Source organism: Dreissena polymorpha, chromosome 5, assembly GCF_020536995.1.
Source record: "Dreissena polymorpha isolate Duluth1 chromosome 5, UMN_Dpol_1.0, whole genome shotgun sequence".
NCBI lineage: Eukaryota > Metazoa > Mollusca > Bivalvia > Myida > Dreissenidae > Dreissena > Dreissena polymorpha.
In genome coordinates, this window is record NC_068359.1 from 40,606,581 (window position 1) to 40,627,602 (window position 21,022).

Consider the following 21,022-nt stretch of genomic DNA (forward strand, 5'->3'; position numbering starts at 1 on the left):
TTTAATTGTATTCAGTATTGTTATTGAGACTGAAACTTTGACAAAACTTTAATGTATAAAATTGCATCAGGGGTCATGATAATGGAATGATTTGTGCTTTAAATGCTATTATTTACGAAAGTATTCTGTTAATTCATTTATATTTTTTCTGGTGTAATAGAGGGCTATTTGATTTAGTGTCATTGGAAAATTTCTACCAGTTGAGCTGAATTGTCTTCAAAAATTGTAATAACAGAAATAAACATAATATGATTCATGTAAACTATTTATTGGTAAAACAAGTTATAAATACCTGCAGTCAACTTCACAAAGTTCATTTAAACACAGCCCAACAAGTACGCCGACAAACTGTTCTTTGATTTAAAACATGTAAATAACATAAATGTGATTATTATATTGAAAAATGTATTTAAAAAGAAATGTTGTTATATTATGCTAATGTGAAAAAAGAGAGTCTGAAAGCAGCATACGTCTTTTTATAATTATTCAATAAGCTTTTACTATTTAAAGTTATTATGCCACCATGAAATTCTTCAATCAATTCATATTCGCTATTTCAAAAACAGCCATATTATGTGAGTCCTAGCTGAGGCAGGTTTTAAAAATAACTCGGCAGAAGTGATTTGCATGTTGTGACTGATCGTAAATCCAAATTTAAGCCTTGAAGGATATTTAAGTAACTTGGCAACATTGACAAGCATGTCCAGACAGATGTACCGCACAAGAATCATGCACCTCTGTCAAAGGTCAATAACACAGTTTAAGTCACAAATCAACCCTTAACTTTCTACTGAAGCATAACATTGACATTGTCTAGACCAGGGTGGGAGGGGGGGGGGCTTTAATGCAAGATCCAGGTTCCATAAGTTAAGGGTCAAAGTCACAATTCAAGCTGGTTAAAAGGTCACATTTGATACATAAACCCAAACTCTTTGTTGTGAGATAAATTTGTCCAGCATGTATGGGTTTGTTAATCTGTATTTTATTTTATATTTTAAACAGTATTTCAGTTGTGACTTTGGTAAGTTAAACCCACTTTCATTTTAAAGTGCATGTTGGTTAAAAAGTATCTGCTGCACATACTTATGCCAGAAGCTAACAACTGACCTACTCAGAGATAGGGGTGAATGGCCATAGAATGAATATCATGACGCAGACAAGTTATATCACTGGGTCAAGAATAAAACCACGCCAACCTTGCGTTGTAGTACACCGCTCTTCAAACTGAGCAAGGCTCAGTGCCTTGAATGTAATGATTGCAAATAAAGTATAATTAAGTGACCAGGATGATCAGTTGTGTTGTGGGCAAGAAATACGTCGGAGTCCTCATGTCAATGATCAAGGTATAAACAATTCAATGTCAAAGCACCTTATTTTTGTCCTGAACAACATAGTCTGATTCGAAAAGATTTTTCAAATTCTTATAAGTGACCAGATTTTTCCATAGGATTGTCACATACAGGAATCTGACCCTTTCAAAGGTTTCATTTCAAGACAAAAGATTTTTAAACAAGGGCTGTTTGTAAAACAAAATGGGCTGTCAGTTGTAGTGGCAGCGATTGTGTGAATATGTTATCATCCGGAAACCATTTTACTGTTTCGAGTCACTGTGACCTTGAACTTTAAAAATAGTGACCTGAAAGTCAATAGGGGTCATCTGCCGGTCATGATCAATGTCCCTATGAACTTTCTTGATCCTAGGCTTAAGCGTTCTTGAGTTATCATCCGGAAACCATTTTACTGCTTCAAGCCACTGTGACCTTGAACTTTGACCTAGTGACCTGAAAATCAATAGCGGTCATCTGTCAGTCATTAGCAATGTCCGTATGAACTTTCCTGATCCCAGGCTTAAGCGTTCTTGAGTTATCATCCGGAAACCATTTTACTGCTTCGAGCCACTGTGACCTTGAACTTTGACCAAGTGACCTGAAAATCAATAGGGGTCATCTGCCGGTCATGATCAGTGTACCTATGAACTTTCCTGATCCCAGGCCTAAGCGTTCTTGAGTAATCATTCGGAAACCATTTGGCGAACGGACTCACCAACCGACCGATGGACCGACTGACCGATGGACCGACCGACATGTGCAAAACAATATACCCCCTCTTCTTTGAAGGAGGGCATAATAAATAAAAGAGACAAGCAAAGCTAGACAGAGTATCCGAGACGTCAAGGGTCAAGATCACAGTCAGTTTAAAATCTAAAATTGGAAATGTATGCTATCCAGAATTAGACATTTCTTCCTAAAAGGCCTTTATTATGGAATTGCTGTTTTTGTGTGACAAATTCACTTTTGTTTAAATCAGCAAACTAATTTTGAACTTTCAACAATCTTGGTAGCAGAATCCCTATGTGTTGTACAGTGACTTAAAATGATGCAAATCCAATTGTATTATGATAGAAACATATAAATATGCATAACATTTTGATCCATGTTTTTAAAAACATACTGGTTAATTGGAATCAGTCAGCCCCTGTCAAGCACAATAAATATTCATGCATTGCATATAAGTAAACAATTAAACAAAATACGATAACAAGTACAAAGAAAATTTGCAAAATATGTTTTAAATCATATCTGATATCAAATTGCATGTGACATGAAAACAGTCCATATCAGAATATTTCATGAGCAACAAAACAATTACAGATCGATTGCATCAATTCCTTTAAACACGTTAAGCAAAATGTCAATTTTAAAAATGAATTGCAATAGATTCGAAAAAAAAGTGAATATATTATATAAGCAAGCAAAATTACAATTCTTACTCAAAAAATATTTGAAATATTTCTTTGTTTATGAAAAATCATCAACGACAATACAAAAAAAATAGAACATGCGTAATGCTTTTGGTCAACAATTTGGAAATCATATTATTAAAATAGCATTTACAATTTATCAATAACAATCGCAAATAAAGGTGTTCATAATGCTTTTCCTCAATAATTTGGGAAATTTATTACTGAAATAGCGTTTACAGTTCATCAATAATAATTGAAACAAGAGATGTGTTTGTCAGAAACACAATGCCCTCTAATGCGCCACTTTGATTTTTTTTTACCTTTGACCTTGAAGGATGACCTTGACCTTTCACCACTCAAAATGTGCAGCTCCACGAGAAGTAAGTATGAGATTGAATGGAGAAATAAAAATTTTTTTTTTTAATTTTTGACCTTTGACCTCGAAGAATGACCTTGACCTTTCACCACTCAAAATGTGCAGCTCCACGAGATACTCACGCGCATGCCAAATATGAAGTTGCTGTGTTTAATATTAAAAAAGTTATGATAAAACTTTAACGAAGGTTAAAGTTTTAGGAAAGAAAAATACAATGATATTTGACCTTTGACCTTGAAGGATGACCTTGACATTGACTTTTAACCACTCAAAATGAGCAGCCCATGAGATACACATGCATGGTAAATATCAAGTTGCTATGTTCAATATTGCAAAAGTTATCAAACTTTAACCAAGGTTAAAGTTTTGGGATAGAATGACAGACAGACAGACAGACAGACAGACAGACAGACAGACAGACAGACAGACAGACAGACAGACAGACAGACAGACAGACAGGACAAAAACAATATACCCCCGATCTATCGATCCGGGGGCATAAAAATTATAAAGGGCTTGTTATACTTTTCGTCAATAATATAGAAAATATATTACAAAAAAGCTTTTACAATTTGCTGTTACATCAAAACGGCTTAGTGTTAAGCGTAAGCGCTATAAAGTTTGCTTCTAAAGATCACTGATTGGAATCCTGGGGCTGGTAATATTTATATTCAACTTTTTATCTTGCTTTTAAAATTATTATAAAATTTTCTTAATATGATATACATGTTGTTGTCAGTAAATACATTGAATTTCATTTTGTTTTTCAATAAAAAACAAGTCCCATAAACAAATTTTCACTACCGGGTATTCTAACTATCTGAGACTATTCAACGTACCTACAGAATCAGCATACAAAAATCTAGAAACAGCAATGAAACATATTTATAGACAATAATATTCCAAGTCTTTAGAATTTATCAATTTACATAAGTTAATTATAGATTCTCTTAGTAATAAAGTATTCCTTTAGTGACATTCAATTAAGTATTGTTACAGTTAAGTGTTTTCCTCCTTCAAATCAATACAGCATGCAAACATATTAAACACATTATCTAAAGTCAAGGTTGACTATAAATGCCTCCCAATGTTCATAAGCTTAGGTAAGAATATTTTCAATAACAAATAGAATTAGTGGGTGGTGGGTATTTCTGATTTTCTGAGTTTCAACGAATCAAATATATTGCAGTTTCAAAAATGTGATTCTAAGCTATGAACATGATTAATGCATGATGATGGTATTATACACTGAAATGCAGCATGACTAGAGGCACTTTTCTTTGGTTTGTTGCTGACATCTACCTCAACACGAAAGGGCAATATATGTTTTTGTTCCTATTAATAATAAATTTGGTCAAAAAATGTATTGTTAAAGAACAACTATACATTTTTCTATATAATAAAGTTATTAACAATGACATTTATAACATAAAAAAGGCCTCGAGTAACAAGTATCTGAAAAATCTACAATATATAAATATGTATATATTAACATTCAAAATTCATATATATTCAGATAATAAGAGCTTTAATGAGATGCATAAGGTCACCAATATCTATAATGTCTTAATAACATTTACCCATTATTTATGGGAAAACACATGTACATTTATCAAGACACTTTACAAGCAAAGGCACAGGTGTGGACAAATAAAAAAGTTTGTTACAAAAACTTGAATATTAAACATTTCAGTATGAATAAAATACAATCCAAGGCATATTTTATGAAAATGTCTTAAAATAAATGTTAACTAAAGAACAAACTTTATACAAAATTTGCAGATTGTGCCTGTTTACTCAAAACAAGAGGGTCTGAAAGGCCCAAAGTCGCTCACCTCAGATAAAAAGAAATAACCTGTTCTTTGCAGCCCAAGATATCAATAGAACAAATGTTCTAACCAAGTTTCATGAAGAATGAACAACAAATGGCCCCCTGGCGGCCATGTTTTTCAACAGACCTGAATCATTTTTGAACTCGTCTAAGATATCATTGTGACAAATTATCTGACAAAGTTTCATGAAGATCCGACAATAAATGTGGCCTCTACAGTGTTAACAAGGCAAATATTCATGACGCACAACGGAAGACAGACAATGACAAAAGGTGATCACAAAAGTTCACCATGAGCAAAAAATATTATGCTCATAAAGATTGTCACCATGTTTGAAGAAGATATTATTAAAACTAATTGAGTAAACTAAATCAAGAAATGATAACAACATTTGTACTCAGCAAGAGTCATTCAGATTGAACTAAAACTGTGACTAAAAGTATTCACAATTTTTCACTATAAACAACTGTAGACATACAAATAAACTACCACCCCCTGAGAGACTTGTTTTTAAACAAACATGAACTATTTTCAGACTCACCTTGCAATTATTTTTCCAATTAAAAAATCAATACATCCGTTTTAAAACACAAATCTTTGATAAACACACAAAAAAATTCAGACCTCATCAACAAGAAACCGTCGGAGACGGGTGATGCTCCGCAAAGATTTTTTTGTCACAATATTGCACTATATATTCAGATAAAAGGAAACGTCTAGTAGTTGGGGGGACAAGAATTGCACTATATGTACAGTTAATGGAAAATTTCAAAGGGCCATAACTCTGTGAAAAATCATCCGACCAGAACCGGCTGATAATATGCACAACTCCTCTTGGTAGTGAAGCTTCCCATAAAGTTTAATTGAATTCCGGTCATTAATTGCTGAGAAATAGCCCGGACAAAAATTGTGCACGGACGGACGGACACACGCATGGACAGACGAAGCGGCGACTAAATATGCTCCCCCCAAAAAAAAAATTTGGAGGAGCATAATAAACTGTGTGCCTCAACAATTATATCTTGATTCTCTTATCTATGGTGCCACACATCAAAGAAATAGCACAACAAGGTATCAAGTTGCTGATCTAGAAATAGAACAACAAGGTTCACTCAGAGATGTGCATTGATTTGTGCTCAGGCAGCTGATAAGGGTCAGTTGGAGTAATTAAGTGTGCATTCATGATTGGAATTCAAACAATTCAAGCTATGAACAGTTTTTTCTCCCTTGAGTAATTTTCTGCGAAATAAATATTACTACATTCAACTTTGAGAATATTTAACTAGAATGTAAACAAGGTTTTACTATAGCAATATAAGGAAAAATGCCCCGCCCCATGGCTGCCATGTTTTTCAACCAACCCAAACCATTTACAAACTCCGCCAAGATATATAACGGATGAATTTTCTGACAAAGTTTCATGAAGATCGAACAATAAAGGTGGCCTCTAGAGTGTTAACAAGGTTTAAAAAAAGCCATATATAGCCATATAAGGAAAAATGCCCCGCCCCCTGGTGGCCATGTTTTTTTAAACAACCGGAACCATTTTCAAACATGTCCAAGATATCATTGGGACAAATCTTCTGACCAAGTTTCATAAAGATCGGACCATAAATGTAGCCTCTAGAGTGTTAACAAGGTTTTACTAAAGCCACATATAGCCATATTAGAAAAAATTCCCCGCCCCTGGTGGCCAGGTTTTTAAAGCAACCGGACCCATTTTCGAACATGTCCAAGATATCATTGGGACAAATCTTCTGACCAAGTTTCATGATGATTGGAAAATAAATGTGGCCTCTAGAGTGTTTACAAGGTTTTACTAAAGCTATATAAGGAAAAATGCCCCGCCCCCTGGCGGCCATGTTTTTCAACCAACTGGCATCATTTTCGAACTCGTTCAAGATATTATTGGGATGAGTCTTCTGACCAAGTTTCATTAAGATTGGAAATAAAAGTGGCCTCTAGAGTGTTAACAAGGTTTTACTATAGCCATATTAGGAAAAATGCCCCGCCCCTTGGCAGCCATGTTTTTCAAGCAAACGTATCCATTTTGGAACTCATCCAAGATATCATTAAGACCAATCTTCTAACCAAATTTTATGAAGATTGGGCAATAAATCTTGCCCCTAGATTGTTAACAAGGTTTTACTGTAGCCATATAAGGAAAATTGCCCCGCCCCCTGGCTGCCATGTTTTTCAACTAACTGGCATCATTTTCGAACTCGTCCAACATATTATTGGGATGAATCTTCTGACCAAGTTTCATGAAGATTGTACAATAAATGTGGCCTCTAGAGTGTTAACAAGGTTTAATTATAGCCATATAAAGAAAAATGCCCCGCCCCTTGGCAGTAATGCTTTTAAGCAAATGTAACCATTTACCAACTCATCCAAGATATCATTGAGACCAATCTTCTGACCAAATTTCATGAAGATTGGACAATAAATGTGGCCTCTAGAGTGTTAACAAGGCAAATGTTGACGACGCACAACAGACAAAAGGCGATCACAAAAGCTCACCCATGAGCACATTGTGCTCAGGTGAGCTAAAACGAACAATTCAATGCCCTTTCAGTGGTTTGGATATACATGATTAAAACAGATCTGATGGTTACATTTAGTAAATAAAAACTTTAACTGTATACATATGATTTGCAAGTACACATTTTTCGTTTCACGTGTTTTAATGTATAGCAGTTTATACACAAAAACAATTCATTTTAACAAAGTGTCCTTAAGTTGTTATTTTTTTATACTGAAAGGTGCTTTATAAGGCCAGATCAATTCCATTATTCCATTATTGTAGATGCAATAAATTACATATGACAAATCATAACTTCTTTAAAGCACTCACAATACAAATTTAAGGCTATCTCAGTATAACATATGATTTCATGGCTCATTTATTTCTCCACATTTAAATTACCCATCTGATGAAATTATCTATAAGAACACATTAAGGTCTCATTGGCCACATAACACTGGTCTATGGAAAATACTTTTCCTATACTGAAAATAATATAATTGCAAAAAATGGAACTAAAAACCTTTTCGCACTGAAAAAATACAAAATATACAAAAAAGTCGTTTTGTGAAAAAATGTCAATTAGAGCTGTTTCGCTTTCATCCCTCGATATTCAAACATATTAAACACATTATCTAAAGTCAAGGTTGACTATAAATGCCTCCCAAAGTTTTAAGCTTAGGTAAGAATATTTTCAATAACAAATAGAATTAGTGGGTGGTGGGTATTTCTGATTTTCTGAGTTTCAACGAATCCAATATATTGCAGTTTCAAAAATGTGATTCTAAGCTATGAACATGCTTAATGGATGGTATTATACACTGAAATGCAGCATGACTAGAGGCACTTTTCTTTGATTTGTTGCTGACATCTACCTCAACACAAAAGGGCAATATAGGTTTTTTTATTCCTATTAATAATAAATTTGGTAAAAAAAAAAACGAATTGTTCAAGAAAACTATACATTTTTATATAAAGTTATTAACAAGGACATTTCTTACATAAAAAAGGCCTGAAGTAACAAGTATCTGAAAAAAATCTACAATAAACAAGACTATTGCCAAGCAATATAAGTCCCCTACCGGTGAAACTCCGCCATTTTCAGATTATTTTTGTTTATATACTTGTTGCCATAGCAACCAGAATTCTTGACTTAGGAACAAAATGAAAAGACGTGCATAATGTCCATATTGCCATCTATCCATGTTTTAAGTTTCATGAAAAAATATGAAGAACTTTTAAAGTTATCACAGGATCCAGAAAAGTGTGAAGGACTGACAGACAGACAGACAGACTGACACACAGAGCGCAAAGCATAAGTCCCCTCCGGTTTCACCGGTAGGGGACAATAAATATGTATATCTTAACATTCAAATTCTTATATATTCAGATAATAAGAGTTTAAAAGAGATGCATAAAGTCATCTTTATTAATAATGTCCTAAAAAAACGCATTGTTAAAGAAAAACTATACATTTTTATATAAAGTTATTAATAAGGACATTTCTTACGTACAAAAGGCCTTAAGTAACAAGTATCGGAAAACAATCTAAAATATATATATACATGTATATATTAACATTCAAAATTCTTAAATGTTCAGATAATAAGAGTTTTAATGACATGCATAAATTCATCAATATTAATAATGTCTTAATAACATTAACCCATTATTTATGGGAAAACGCATGTACATTTATCAAGACACATTACAACAAAGGCACAGATGTTGAAAATTTTAAAAAAAAAGGTAATATTACAAAAACTTGAATATTAAACATTTCATTATGAATAAAATAGAATCTAAGGCATAGTTTATGATTTTTTTTTTTAATTAATGTTTACTAAAGAACATACTTTATACAAAATTTGCAGATTGTGTCTGTTTACTCAAAAATAACCGAACAGTGTAATGCCCTTTTGCTGGTTTAGTCATAGGTTATTAAAACAGATCTGATGGTTACATGAAGTAAAAAAACAACGCTTTCACTACATACATATGATTTGCATGTACACATTTCAACTGTTTTAATGTATATCAGTTATACACAAAAACAAGTTATTTAAACAAAGTGCCCTTAAATTGTTTTTATTGTATACTGAAAGGTTCTATCTAAGGCCAGATCAATTACATTATCCTGATTCCCATTATTGTAACTGCAATACAGTCCATATGATGCATCATAACTTCTTAAGAGCACTCACAATACAAATTAAGGCTATCTCAGTATAACATAAAATGTCATGGCTCCTTTATTTCTCCACATTTAAATTCCCAATCTGATAAGTCACAGATGAATTCGTCTATCAGAGCACATTAAGGTCTCATTGGCCATAGCACACTGGTCTACGTCACAACATTATATCTTCCGCAATACCTTGTCAGGAGTTTGGCTCAAATTAATTTTCCCCCTGAAAAGTCACAGGGGCAGGTTCACACATAAATGCAGACATGAAAACGCTGGGAAACATGCAAATTAACTCTGAAATACATACACATGATCCCATTTCACAGTATTTCTTTAATTTTTCAGTTTTTCTTTTCTTCATCTGAATCAGACTTAACTTCATTCAAATCATCTTTGAAAACAGTCACTTTGCAAGTTGGACATACTAAACTGGTGTCAGAAATTTTGAATTCGAGTTTTTGACTGCAGTTTGAGCAGCCATGCCTTTTGAGAACCTTTACATTAAGCGCCTCGTATCCATGTTCAAACGAGAAAGCCAGGTTAAATTGCACACGTCTACCCTTATGTCGTGGCCCATCCAGTTCAGCTCTCTTGGGTACAAAGAACACCTTTAAATTGTCAACTTGTAAATCCAGCTCAATCTGACCATAGTAAGGCTTATTGTTTGGAGGGCATATTGTTCCTTTGCAAACCTTTAAATTAACACTGAGAACTCTTTGATCTTTGACCTCATGGTGAGATATGGGGATTTTTCGATTTGACTGCAGTATTGCTTTTATACCTACACCATTCCCTAACCACTCTCGATGATGTTTTGGTTTTAACAACAATGATACTTTCTTTGTCAACTCTTGCTGTAACTCCTTTGCTTCGATCAAGGATTCAGTATTGCCTTGGGCACTATCATGTCCTATACCCATCACGCTTTTGACAACAAAAAGGTAGAACAAAGACATTGGTGACCGAACCGTTTGATTCCAGATCTGAACATGGGTGCATACATCATCTAGATTGTAAACCCTTTGGCACAAATCATGTCTAATGGCACAAATCCATTCTTGATAGTCATAATCAAGACGCTTCTTGCTGACAACCTCAAACTGTCCCATCGAAATATCTTTAAAATTGTCCTCATATAGCGTTATTATTTTTTCCACTGCTCCAGCATCATTAACATTTTCAATGCACTGCAATTCTGGCCTTGAACCATAGTCTAATTTCAGAGCAGAAATGTTTATCCGACGTATGTCAATCTCATGGACAACCGTGAGACATTCTTGCGGTAGAACTTGGAGTTTAAAAAGAGCATTGTACCACTTTATCATTGTCATGATGCTATGCTTCTCCACATTTTCCATATCAGCGTCCTCTGAACATGCATTAAACAAATACTCTAGGCGACAAATTGTTTCTTCAATAAATGATCGGCACTCAGCTGTTGCTTCTGATTCTAAAAATCGTTTTAAAACCTCATGCTCAGACACAGTTTCTTTGTAATGCCTTATAACGTAATCTGATATTTGTAACCGGACATTAATTTCCCCAATGTAAGACCCAGTAAATATTTCACACGTGTCAGGTGTCAACACTCGGCTTTTTTCAAAAAGCTCGCATGCCAATTCTGCCTCTTCAACAAGCTTAGATATCTTCACATAAAACTTCTCCTCTGCTTCCATCGTCTTGGTTTCCTCATTTTTATGTTTTCCTATCATACTTGAGATCTGCTTCTTTTTAAAGCTTCCATACATGTGGTACACATGCACAAGCGTTGACTTTGAGGAATCGTCCAATTGGTCTAACTTGCTCCCTTCAATTCTTTTCTTGACTAAAGATATTGCTTTCTTAAACTTTTTTTCAGCCTTTTCGTCATCATCCGGTCCACAAAAGGCGTAAAACCTGCCAACATGGGCATGGAAATTTGGTTCATCCGGAAAAGAACTTGCCAGTTTCTCAAGAATTTGCAACCTTTCTTCAAACATGGGTTTTCCTGCAGGAATATCAAGTAACAACTGTGAAACTTGTGCCTTTTTGCGTGGAAAGTCTACTGCAGTTAAAGTCAAATCTACTTCATCCCGATATATGAATGTTCTTGCCAAGATATGACCTATTGCTGTACTGCTTTTGTAGTTACTTGTTTTCTTATTGCTACAATATTCAATAAAATCTTTAGAAAAAGCTGCAAGGTTTTTGCAAGCATTTTTACTCAGTTTGTCTGAGTAATGATGTTCCCATGCATGAGATTGTCTGGAACAATCTTTGGATAGTATCTGTTCTAGAATCTCTTTGGCAATTTCATAATGACAAATGCGGATCATGTGCTGCTTTCTATCATTTGTTTCATACACTACAAATTCAGTAACTGGGTGAGGAAAATCTTCTTCCAGAATCATTTGATGATTGGGCTGTTTATAAAACAGCCGAGCAAAAAACTGGCAAGGAAGACTCGCTTGGCCATAGAAATAAACTAATGCCAAATAACCCAAACACTTGTTAATGTGTGACAATTCTGCTTCACGACTTATCTGTAAATATCCTCTCACATGAGCTGCTATGCCTTTGAATTCATGGCTGTAAACAGTCATTCCAAACTCATATAGAGAATGTTGTCTTGATCTCATCACATCATTTTTCATTTTTTCCAAGGTCTTTTTTCGTTCTGGGCTACACCTTTCACCAAACTTAACAGCGAGCTCGCGTGCTTCTTTATTTGACACTTTTCCAGAGAGATAAATCTTATATTCATGACCTCTTTGCAAAGCTGACTTATCTTTTGGATTGTTTGATAAGTTCCCAAATTTGAATGGATATCTTTTCACATTCAGTATTATTGCAAATTTTAGTGATTTGCAAAACTGTTTCACCTTAACATCATCTTCATCATCAATTAATATCAATGTAGTTAGGTGTGTCTTTTCATGTATGAATTCTATCTTTCTGGAAAGATCTTTTGTCTTCAATAATGTTCCTCTTCGTACCTGAACACATGGGATTTTTTCATGATAATCCCACAATATTCGTTGTGCTAGAGTCGACCCACCTGATCCAGGTGCATGAAGAATTGTTATGGTTGAGCATCTAGACTGGGACATAAGCTTGTCTATTTTTTGTATTGCGTCCTTTAAGGAATCTCTTCGAATATCAACACCTGAATCTCCTATTTCATACCAAGCTGACCATGGAAATCTTCCTCCTTTAAAGAAATTAATAATTTCCGTTTCCAGAAAATCATGATCAGCATCAGTGACTTTGTAAGGATTTTGAAGGTACAACACTTCCAAGTCTTCTTTTAGCCACATTGCGTCCTTTTCAGTGATAAAGTCTGGTAAAATGTCAATCTGCATTCTTGGAAGTTCATATTTCAAACATCTGTTACCCACGCTTTGTAGTTTACTTCCTAGCCCAAGACATAAATCACTGAAGTCAATAATGCAGACATGTATACAACTTGAATATTCCATCTTTAATGCATTTAAAGCTGTTTCTTCATCTGCTGACCTACATTTTTCATTCATGCAGACAACGAGCTTTGGTTTGTGATTAAGTTCGTAAACTATCTTGTCAAGAAATTTACGAATGAACAGAATAATTTCTTCAGTTTTTGGCCATAGGATCACAATAGTATAAACTGTGTATTCATCTGCAAATGAAACAATCTGTTCACAGTTTTCAGCAATGCTAATTTTAACAGTTTGCAACCATGTATGATGATCTTCAATTTTTTCTGGCTGACTGTCTGTCCGAGTGTCTGACAGCTCCCGATAGCCTCTCATGAAGCACCAATGAGTTCCATTTTCAGAGAAAACTGGTGGTGGTTCTTTCCAAGTGCTTATTTTCAAATGTCTAATCTGTTCACATTCATCTTGTACGGCATTCAGTAACCCATTTGTACAGCTGTTTATGTCAAAATCATAAACTGCTATCCAAGGAATTAGAGAAAGATTTCTGAGATGCTTATGTCTGTTCGATATGTCACCAGATATTAATATGAAGTGACGTTTTTTAAATTCACCACATGCTTTCCAAAACTTAGTAAACTCCCCTTCTTCTTCAATCACATCATGTGTTTCCATGCTAGAACAAGACTCACTTGATCCCCATTCATCACAGTTTTCCAAATGGTTTGAAACCATGTGTGGTCTTTTTAATACTGTCTGTTCACTTTTTACCAGTTCAGGTACTATAAATCCCTTTCCCAAGCTTTCTAATGAAGGATCATTTGTACCAAGGAACCAATGAAAAATCATGCCAAATGTTTCATTTGATGCAACACAGAACGCATTTTTACATCCATCTCTATACCACAATTCATTTTGTTTCAGTACAAAATCGTCCAAAATAACATCCTTTTTCACTATGCTTGGTTGACCCATTTTCCAGCTGCTTGCAATTTCAATTACAACAAATGTCATAGACTTGTACTGAACCGGTAAACAGACGTATGTTGGTGTAAAACTAAATGTGCTATCCGTAAACAATCTTTCTTTAGAATAAAAATTCACGTCAAAATCTTTGTTGCATCCAATGAGCTTTTTAGGATTACCTTTTGTAACGCCAATAACAATGTATGAACGAATTCTATGTGGTGTGTTCCACATACTTATAATGTCTTGCTGACATGTATGTGGTTTTGCAAAGTAGATGTCATGACTTTTCACAAACATTAAATCTCTTCCTTCCTCCTGTTCTAAAAGAGATTTTAAATGGCCAATGTTCGGATCCTGGTCATCTTCACGTAATACCTCTCGAGCCAGTGGCTTATCTTTGTTAGGTTTTGAGCTTTTTGTACCAGCTCTCTGACTATGAATAACTTCAGTCCATTCCTCGTCTGATTTGGTACAATTCTTCACTTGCCTTCTAGTGGCTGTAGCTTCACACTTGGTTGTTTGAACAAGGTTTAACAAGCTTGTACTAGTTGATGCACTATAATTAGTTTTTGCACTTGAAGGCTTTGAAGAATAATGTGTTGATTTTTTTTTAACTTGTTTGGGCTCATCACATGCTAATAGAGGCTTTTTCTTTCCACGGCTAACTCTAGTCCATTGATTGTCACTCAAATCTGTTTCACTGTTTAATTGGTTTATTTGCAGGGAATTTGATGAATCCGGTTTTTTAATATTTGACTGTTCATTGTTAGGACTTTGCTTTACAGCCTCTGCAAAGCTTCTTGTGCTTAAGGATGAGTCTCCTTTACACCTCAATGCCACACAAGTACTATTGTCACAATTTAGCCGTTTAAAAACATCAGTGTGCATCATAATAAAATCTCGAACTTGTGCACCACACAGCTGTTCAAATGTCAAGGCGCCATCATAAATCTTGACACTTTCCTCTGCTACCAGTATTAGATCTTGTAATTCTGCTTTCCCATGACTTTTCTCAAGTATGTTTTTAAGGATAAGAAATCCAAAAGCTTCTTTGGTCTGTGTTTTTTCTGGAATAATAAAAAAGTAAAAACATGTTAAGATTTTAAAGGTAAAGAAGCCAGCAATATGGGCTCTGGATTGATCACCTGAGTAATATTGAAGGATTTAGAGAAGAACAGTAATTTTTTTTAAATGTCCATAACAAAGAGACCACAAGGGCATATCTAGTATTGAACTCAGTGGCATGCTTTTAATAAACAGTACACATGAACACTGTTGTTAAATACCAATAATTCACACGCACACTCTAGTGATTAATTTCTTTCCATGTTTTATGTAATTTAATAACAGTCAGTATTTAATAAGCATGTAACATCCAGTGACATGAACTGTGTTTGTTGAGGACCACTTTACAATGTATCAAATTAACAAGGGACAAAATTGTCACAAAACCAGGTTTTCAATATAAAAAAAAAAGTCTGATAAAGGAAGACAATTAAAAACGTGCATTGTTACCCCCCTTGTTTCAAATTCAATCTATTTTTACTCGTGGCAACCTTGATTTCAATTTGAAAAAAAGTCTGATAAAGGGAGACAACTCAAAATGTGCATAGATACATGTTCTTAGTTACCCCCCTTGTTTCAAAATCAATTTAGTTGTGGCGACCTTGACCTTAGAGATATCTACGTAATTCTTTCGCGCGACACACCGTCCAATGATGGTGAACAAATGTGCCAAATGATTTTAAAATCTCACAATGAATGACATAGTTATGGTCCGGACGAGCTCAATTATGGCCATTTTTTACCTTTGAACTAAAAGTGTAACCTTGACCTTGGAGATATCGACGTAATTCTTTCGCGCGGCACACCGTCCAATGATGGTGAACAAATATGCCAAATGATTTTAAAATCTCACAATGAACGACAAAGTTATGGCCCGGACAAGCTTGTTCCGCGTGCCTGCCAGCCCGCCCGCCCGCCAACATTTGCCAATCTAATAACCAGTTTTTTCCTTTGGAAAACCTGGTTAAATATTGTGCCTTTGTGCCTTGTGGTTCAAAAAGCAGAAATTGTTGTTGAATTAGTTTCCTCGGCAAGTCAATATAAACCATGTTACCCCTATTGCATGGTCAGATATGATCAAAAGGGCAGAATTTTCAGTGCTTTCCATAGGAATTTTTCAGGCGCCCCAGGGCTGACAGGGGTGGCTTCGGGAGCGATGTTCCCTCCCGACGTAGATTTTTTTCATTTAACCTGTCAATTGAGATTCTGTGGTGCGTTATAACTCTAAGAAAAACAGCGTCAAAAGACGTCATTTGTTGCGCTATGACTCTTTAAGAAACTCCTCCCGCTATAAAGTAATTTATAAAGATGTACTTTTTAATAGTTTTATAACTGTCCCACATAGATCCCGACTCGAACGATTCCCCCAATACATCCGTATCAACCCGACTATTACTGCATACTTACTACTTTTCAAGTTTCTATTCATTACCCGATAATCCCATTTATTCCATTTTTAAAAACACTTTCTGGTAAATATTGACGATGAAAATGCACAATAATTTTTTAACCCAAACACTGTCATTTTTCTTAAGTATCAAATAAATTTCGGCATTAGTGACTATTTATAGATTTGTTGAAATATTGCCACTGAACATGCGTAAACCCCCTGACGTGAGGTGTGCTTGTTTATACAATGCTCAATACACCCACGCTTTCCATGCAAATGAAGTTACGTTGTCCATGCTGCATAATTTTCGCGCCCTTTTTATTAAGACAAAGGGTGGACACAAAAAATATTGACACTGCTAATTTAAAGCAAGAATAAGATAATGTCGCGTTAACATTTACATGCGGAAGTGTGTGTTCGGATTACAAACGCGTTAACATCACAAAACATTAGCAGTTGCGTAATGAATGCAAGAATAATTAGTTTCAACACTTTACAATACGAATAAATGTTTTTGACCGTATTATGCATGAAATGCACGATTTTCATGAGGATTACAGCCGGTTGCCATCATCAGTCTTCTAAGTAACAGGCCAAGATTTCTGTGGCAATTAAGTGTACGTCACGAGTCGTCTGCATGATTTAACAGCAGGTATTGCCAGTCTACGAGTGCTGTTGACAAAGCGTGCGCTCTCATTGGCCAATATTTATTTTCCAATACAACGACGCTCAGCCTGTAGGCAGGCTTTAGTTAGGTAAAGCAACAATAGATCGTAAATTGGCTTTCAAAATTTTCAGCGAAGTCGATATCGCTTTTATCTTTATAATGGCTAGCTGCAGTAACTGACAAAATACACTAATCAGAATATTTCAGGCGCCCCGCGGAGTCTGATTTCGAAATTCAAGCGCCCCGGTGAGGGGCTGTTAAATGGCCTGTGGAAAGCACTGATTTTAACAAACTACCAATTAATGATGATACCAACAAAATAATGAAGCTGGACCTTGTTCAAATTTTATTTTGCTATGTTAGTCAATAACAAGGTATATTTCCATATGACAGCAGTGATTTTTTTCCATCTTTATAAAGAACAGCACTTTCCGATCAGGGAAAAACTACAAATTTCCCAATTGCTGTCCATAAAAATCCAATAAAAGGTGTCCAAAAACATTTAAAACAAGAGCTGTGTTCATGAAACACAATGCCCCCTATTGCGCCACTTTGAAGCCATATATTTTACCTTTGACCTTGAAGGATGAGATACGCATGCATGCCAAATATGGAGTTGCTATCTTCAATATTGCAAAATTTGACCTTTTACCTTGACCTTGAAGGATGACCTTGACCTTTCACCACTCAAAATGTGCAGCTCCATGAGATACACATGCATGCCAAACTTCAAGTTGCTATTTTCAATATTGCAAAATTTTTACCTTTGACCTTGACCTTGAAGGATGACCTTGACTTTGACCTTTTACCACTCTAAATGTGCAGCTCCATGTGATACGCATGCATGCCATATATCAAGTTGATATCTTCAATATTGCAAAATTTGACCTTTGACCTTGAAGGATGACCTTGACCTTTTACCACTCAAAATGTGCAGCCCCATGAGATACGCATGCATGCCAAATATCTAGTTGCTATCTTCAATATTGCAAAATTTGACCTTTGACCTTGACCTTGAAAGATGGCATTGACCTTTCACCACTCAAAATGTGCAGCTCCATGAGATATGCATGAATGCCAAATATCAAGTTGCTATCTTCAATATTGCAAAATTTGACCTTTGACCTTGACGGATGACCTTGACCTTTCACCACTAAAAATGTGCAGCTCCATGAGATACACATGCATGCCAAACATCAAGTTACTATCTTCAATATTGCAAAATTTGACCTTTGACCTTGACCTTTCACCTTGAAGGATGACCTTGACCTTAACCTTTCACCATTCAAAATGTGCAGCTCCATGAGATACACATGCATGCCAAATATCAAGTTGCTATCTTCAATATTGAAAAAGTTATGGCCAATGTTAAAGTTTTTGGACGGACGGACAGACGCCATATATTTGACATCTGACCTTGAAGGATGACCTTAACCTTTCACCACTCAAAATGTTAAGCTCCATGAGATACACATGCATGCCAAATATCAAGTTGCTATTTTGAATATTGAAAAAGTTATGGGCAATGTTAGTTTTCAGACGAACGGACGAACGGACGGACTGACTGATGAACAGACAGACAGACAGTTCAAAAACTATATGCCACCCTTCAGGGGCATAAAAAAGTTATGGCAAAAGTTAAAGTTTTCGGAAGGACAGACAGATGCCATATATTTGACCTTTGACCTTGAAGGATGACCTTGACCTTTCACCTTTCAAAATGTGCAGCTCCATGAGATACACATGCATGCCAAATATCAAGTTGGTATCTTCAATATTTAAAAAGTGATGGCAAATGTTAAAGTTTTCAGACGGACGGACAGACACCATATATTTGACATTTGACCTTGAAGGATGACCTTCACCTTTCACTACTTAAAATGTGCAGCTCTATGAGATACGCATGCATGCAAAGTATCAAGTTGTTATCTTCAATATTAAAAAAGTTATGGCCAATGTTAAAGTTTTTGGACGGACGGACAGACGCCATATATTTGACATCTGACCTTGAAGGATAACCTTAACCTTTCACCACTCAAAATGTTAAGCTCCATGAGATACACATGCATGCCAAATATCAAGTTGCTATCTTGAATATTGAAAAAGTTATGGCCAATGTTAAAGTTTTCAGACGAACGGACAGACGCCATATATTTGACATTTGACCTTGAAGGATGGCCTTGACCTTCACCTTTCACCACTCAAAATGTGCAGCTCCATGAGATGCACATGTATTTTAAATATCTAGTTGCTATGTTCAATATTGAAAAAGTTATTGCCATTAAAGTGTTCGAACTTGGCCTAGAGATCATCTAGATAAAACTTGTGACCAAGTTTGGTGAAGATCGGATGAAAACTACTTGAATTAGAGAGCGGACACCATTCTCAATGTTTAAAACGCACTAAGTGACCCCGTGACCTAGTTTTTTGCCGTGCATGGCCCATGTTCGAACTTAGACATTATCTAGATACAACTTCTGACCAAGTTTGGGGAAGATCGGATGAAACCTACTTAAATTAGATAGCGGACACCATGCTTCTAAACGCACTTAGTGACCCCGTGACCTAGTTTTTTGCCCGCATTGACCCATGTTCGAACTTGGCTTAGACAAAGACATTATCTAGATACAACTTCTGACCAAGTTTGGTGAAGATGGGATGAAAACTACTTTAATTAGAGAGCGGACACGAAAAGTGTGACGGGCGGACAGACAGACTGACAGACCGACGGACAGTGCGATAACTATATGCCTCCCGTTGAGGGAATAAAAATTGATTGTATTGAACAAAACAAATTGGTACCATTTCAATTACATCTTCAACTGTCTTCATTCAAAAGAATTTTTCAAACATCCCAAAAGTAAAATGTACTTGGGGAATTTTGGGACGGAATTTGAGAAAAATCACACTGAAATACCTTAAAAATGAAAAATTTATTATATGTACCCCTTTTCTTGTCAGACAGTTCCCATCTTGCTTTCTCCACTTGTAGCTGTGATAACTTTCTTGTATCTTTTATAAGGTCTGCAATGTCATTTGATATCGAATCCCGCAGCAGAATACTGGTATCTTCTGAAAACAAAACAAAGGCAAAGAATGCACTTATTAGTAAACATGAGTAATTTATTACAAGATGATATCAATTATTACCGTTATTTTGTTAATACAAATCTATAAACACTGTTTCAACCCCCCAGAGTTGGCAAATATGAGCCCATGGTATCCTTTGTAAAGAACTGCTCTACAATAAATGTTACTTTATTACAGCCAGAGCTGGGCTGGACGTCTATAATAGCCCAGCTGCCCACATAACAGGGCCTCTGGCAAAAGGGCCATTATATGGCTAGGGCAGATTATAGAGACTGGCCAAGCTCTGCTGTGTGTTATTGTTTATTTTACATATCATTCTATTTTGCTCCTTCACTAAAATTTATTACCAAACCAGCTTTTCAAACTTTTATTTAAATTCAATTAATTACGCACATTATGACAAATCTTTTGTGAAATAATTTCTGTGACAAAACACACCAGTTTAAGCTAGACTCCCTGTTTAAAGGGACAACAATTTGGTTGTGGTGGTTAATTTAACAGTAAAATATTATAATTTTTTGCATTGAACAAATCCAAAACGTTTTTTGGATTGTTTGTTTGTTACGCATAATTGAAAATTTTGATAGGAATAAAATAAATTGCTCCAAACAGAATCGTGTTTTTTGGTCACAATGGTTAGAATTGGATACGAATGTTTAACAAGAGGCCCATGAGTGCCTGAAATCGCTCTACTGGCTGGAATCAATAGGGCTCAAGCCCTTGATAGTATGAACAATCTGAGTAAGTTTTAAATAAACAGACCTAAAATGGGAAATTTATCGC

General features: G+C 35.4%; 1 protein-coding gene across 1 annotated transcript in view; it reads right to left on the reverse strand.

The window, feature by feature from the left end:
• Window positions 1-252: 252 nt before the first annotated feature.
• LOC127881022 (uncharacterized) overlaps window positions 253-21,022 on the reverse strand; it is a 41,613-nt gene continuing 20,843 nt past the window's right edge. The window contains exons 4-5 of the mRNA XM_052428600.1: window positions 20,096-20,221; window positions 253-15,094 (exon numbers count right to left, since the gene is read on the reverse strand). Of these exons, the coding sequence (XP_052284560.1) occupies window positions 10,005-15,094; window positions 20,096-20,221 (5,216 nt within the window). The 3' untranslated portion in view covers window positions 253-10,004. The remainder of the gene's footprint in view (window positions 15,095-20,095; window positions 20,222-21,022) is intronic.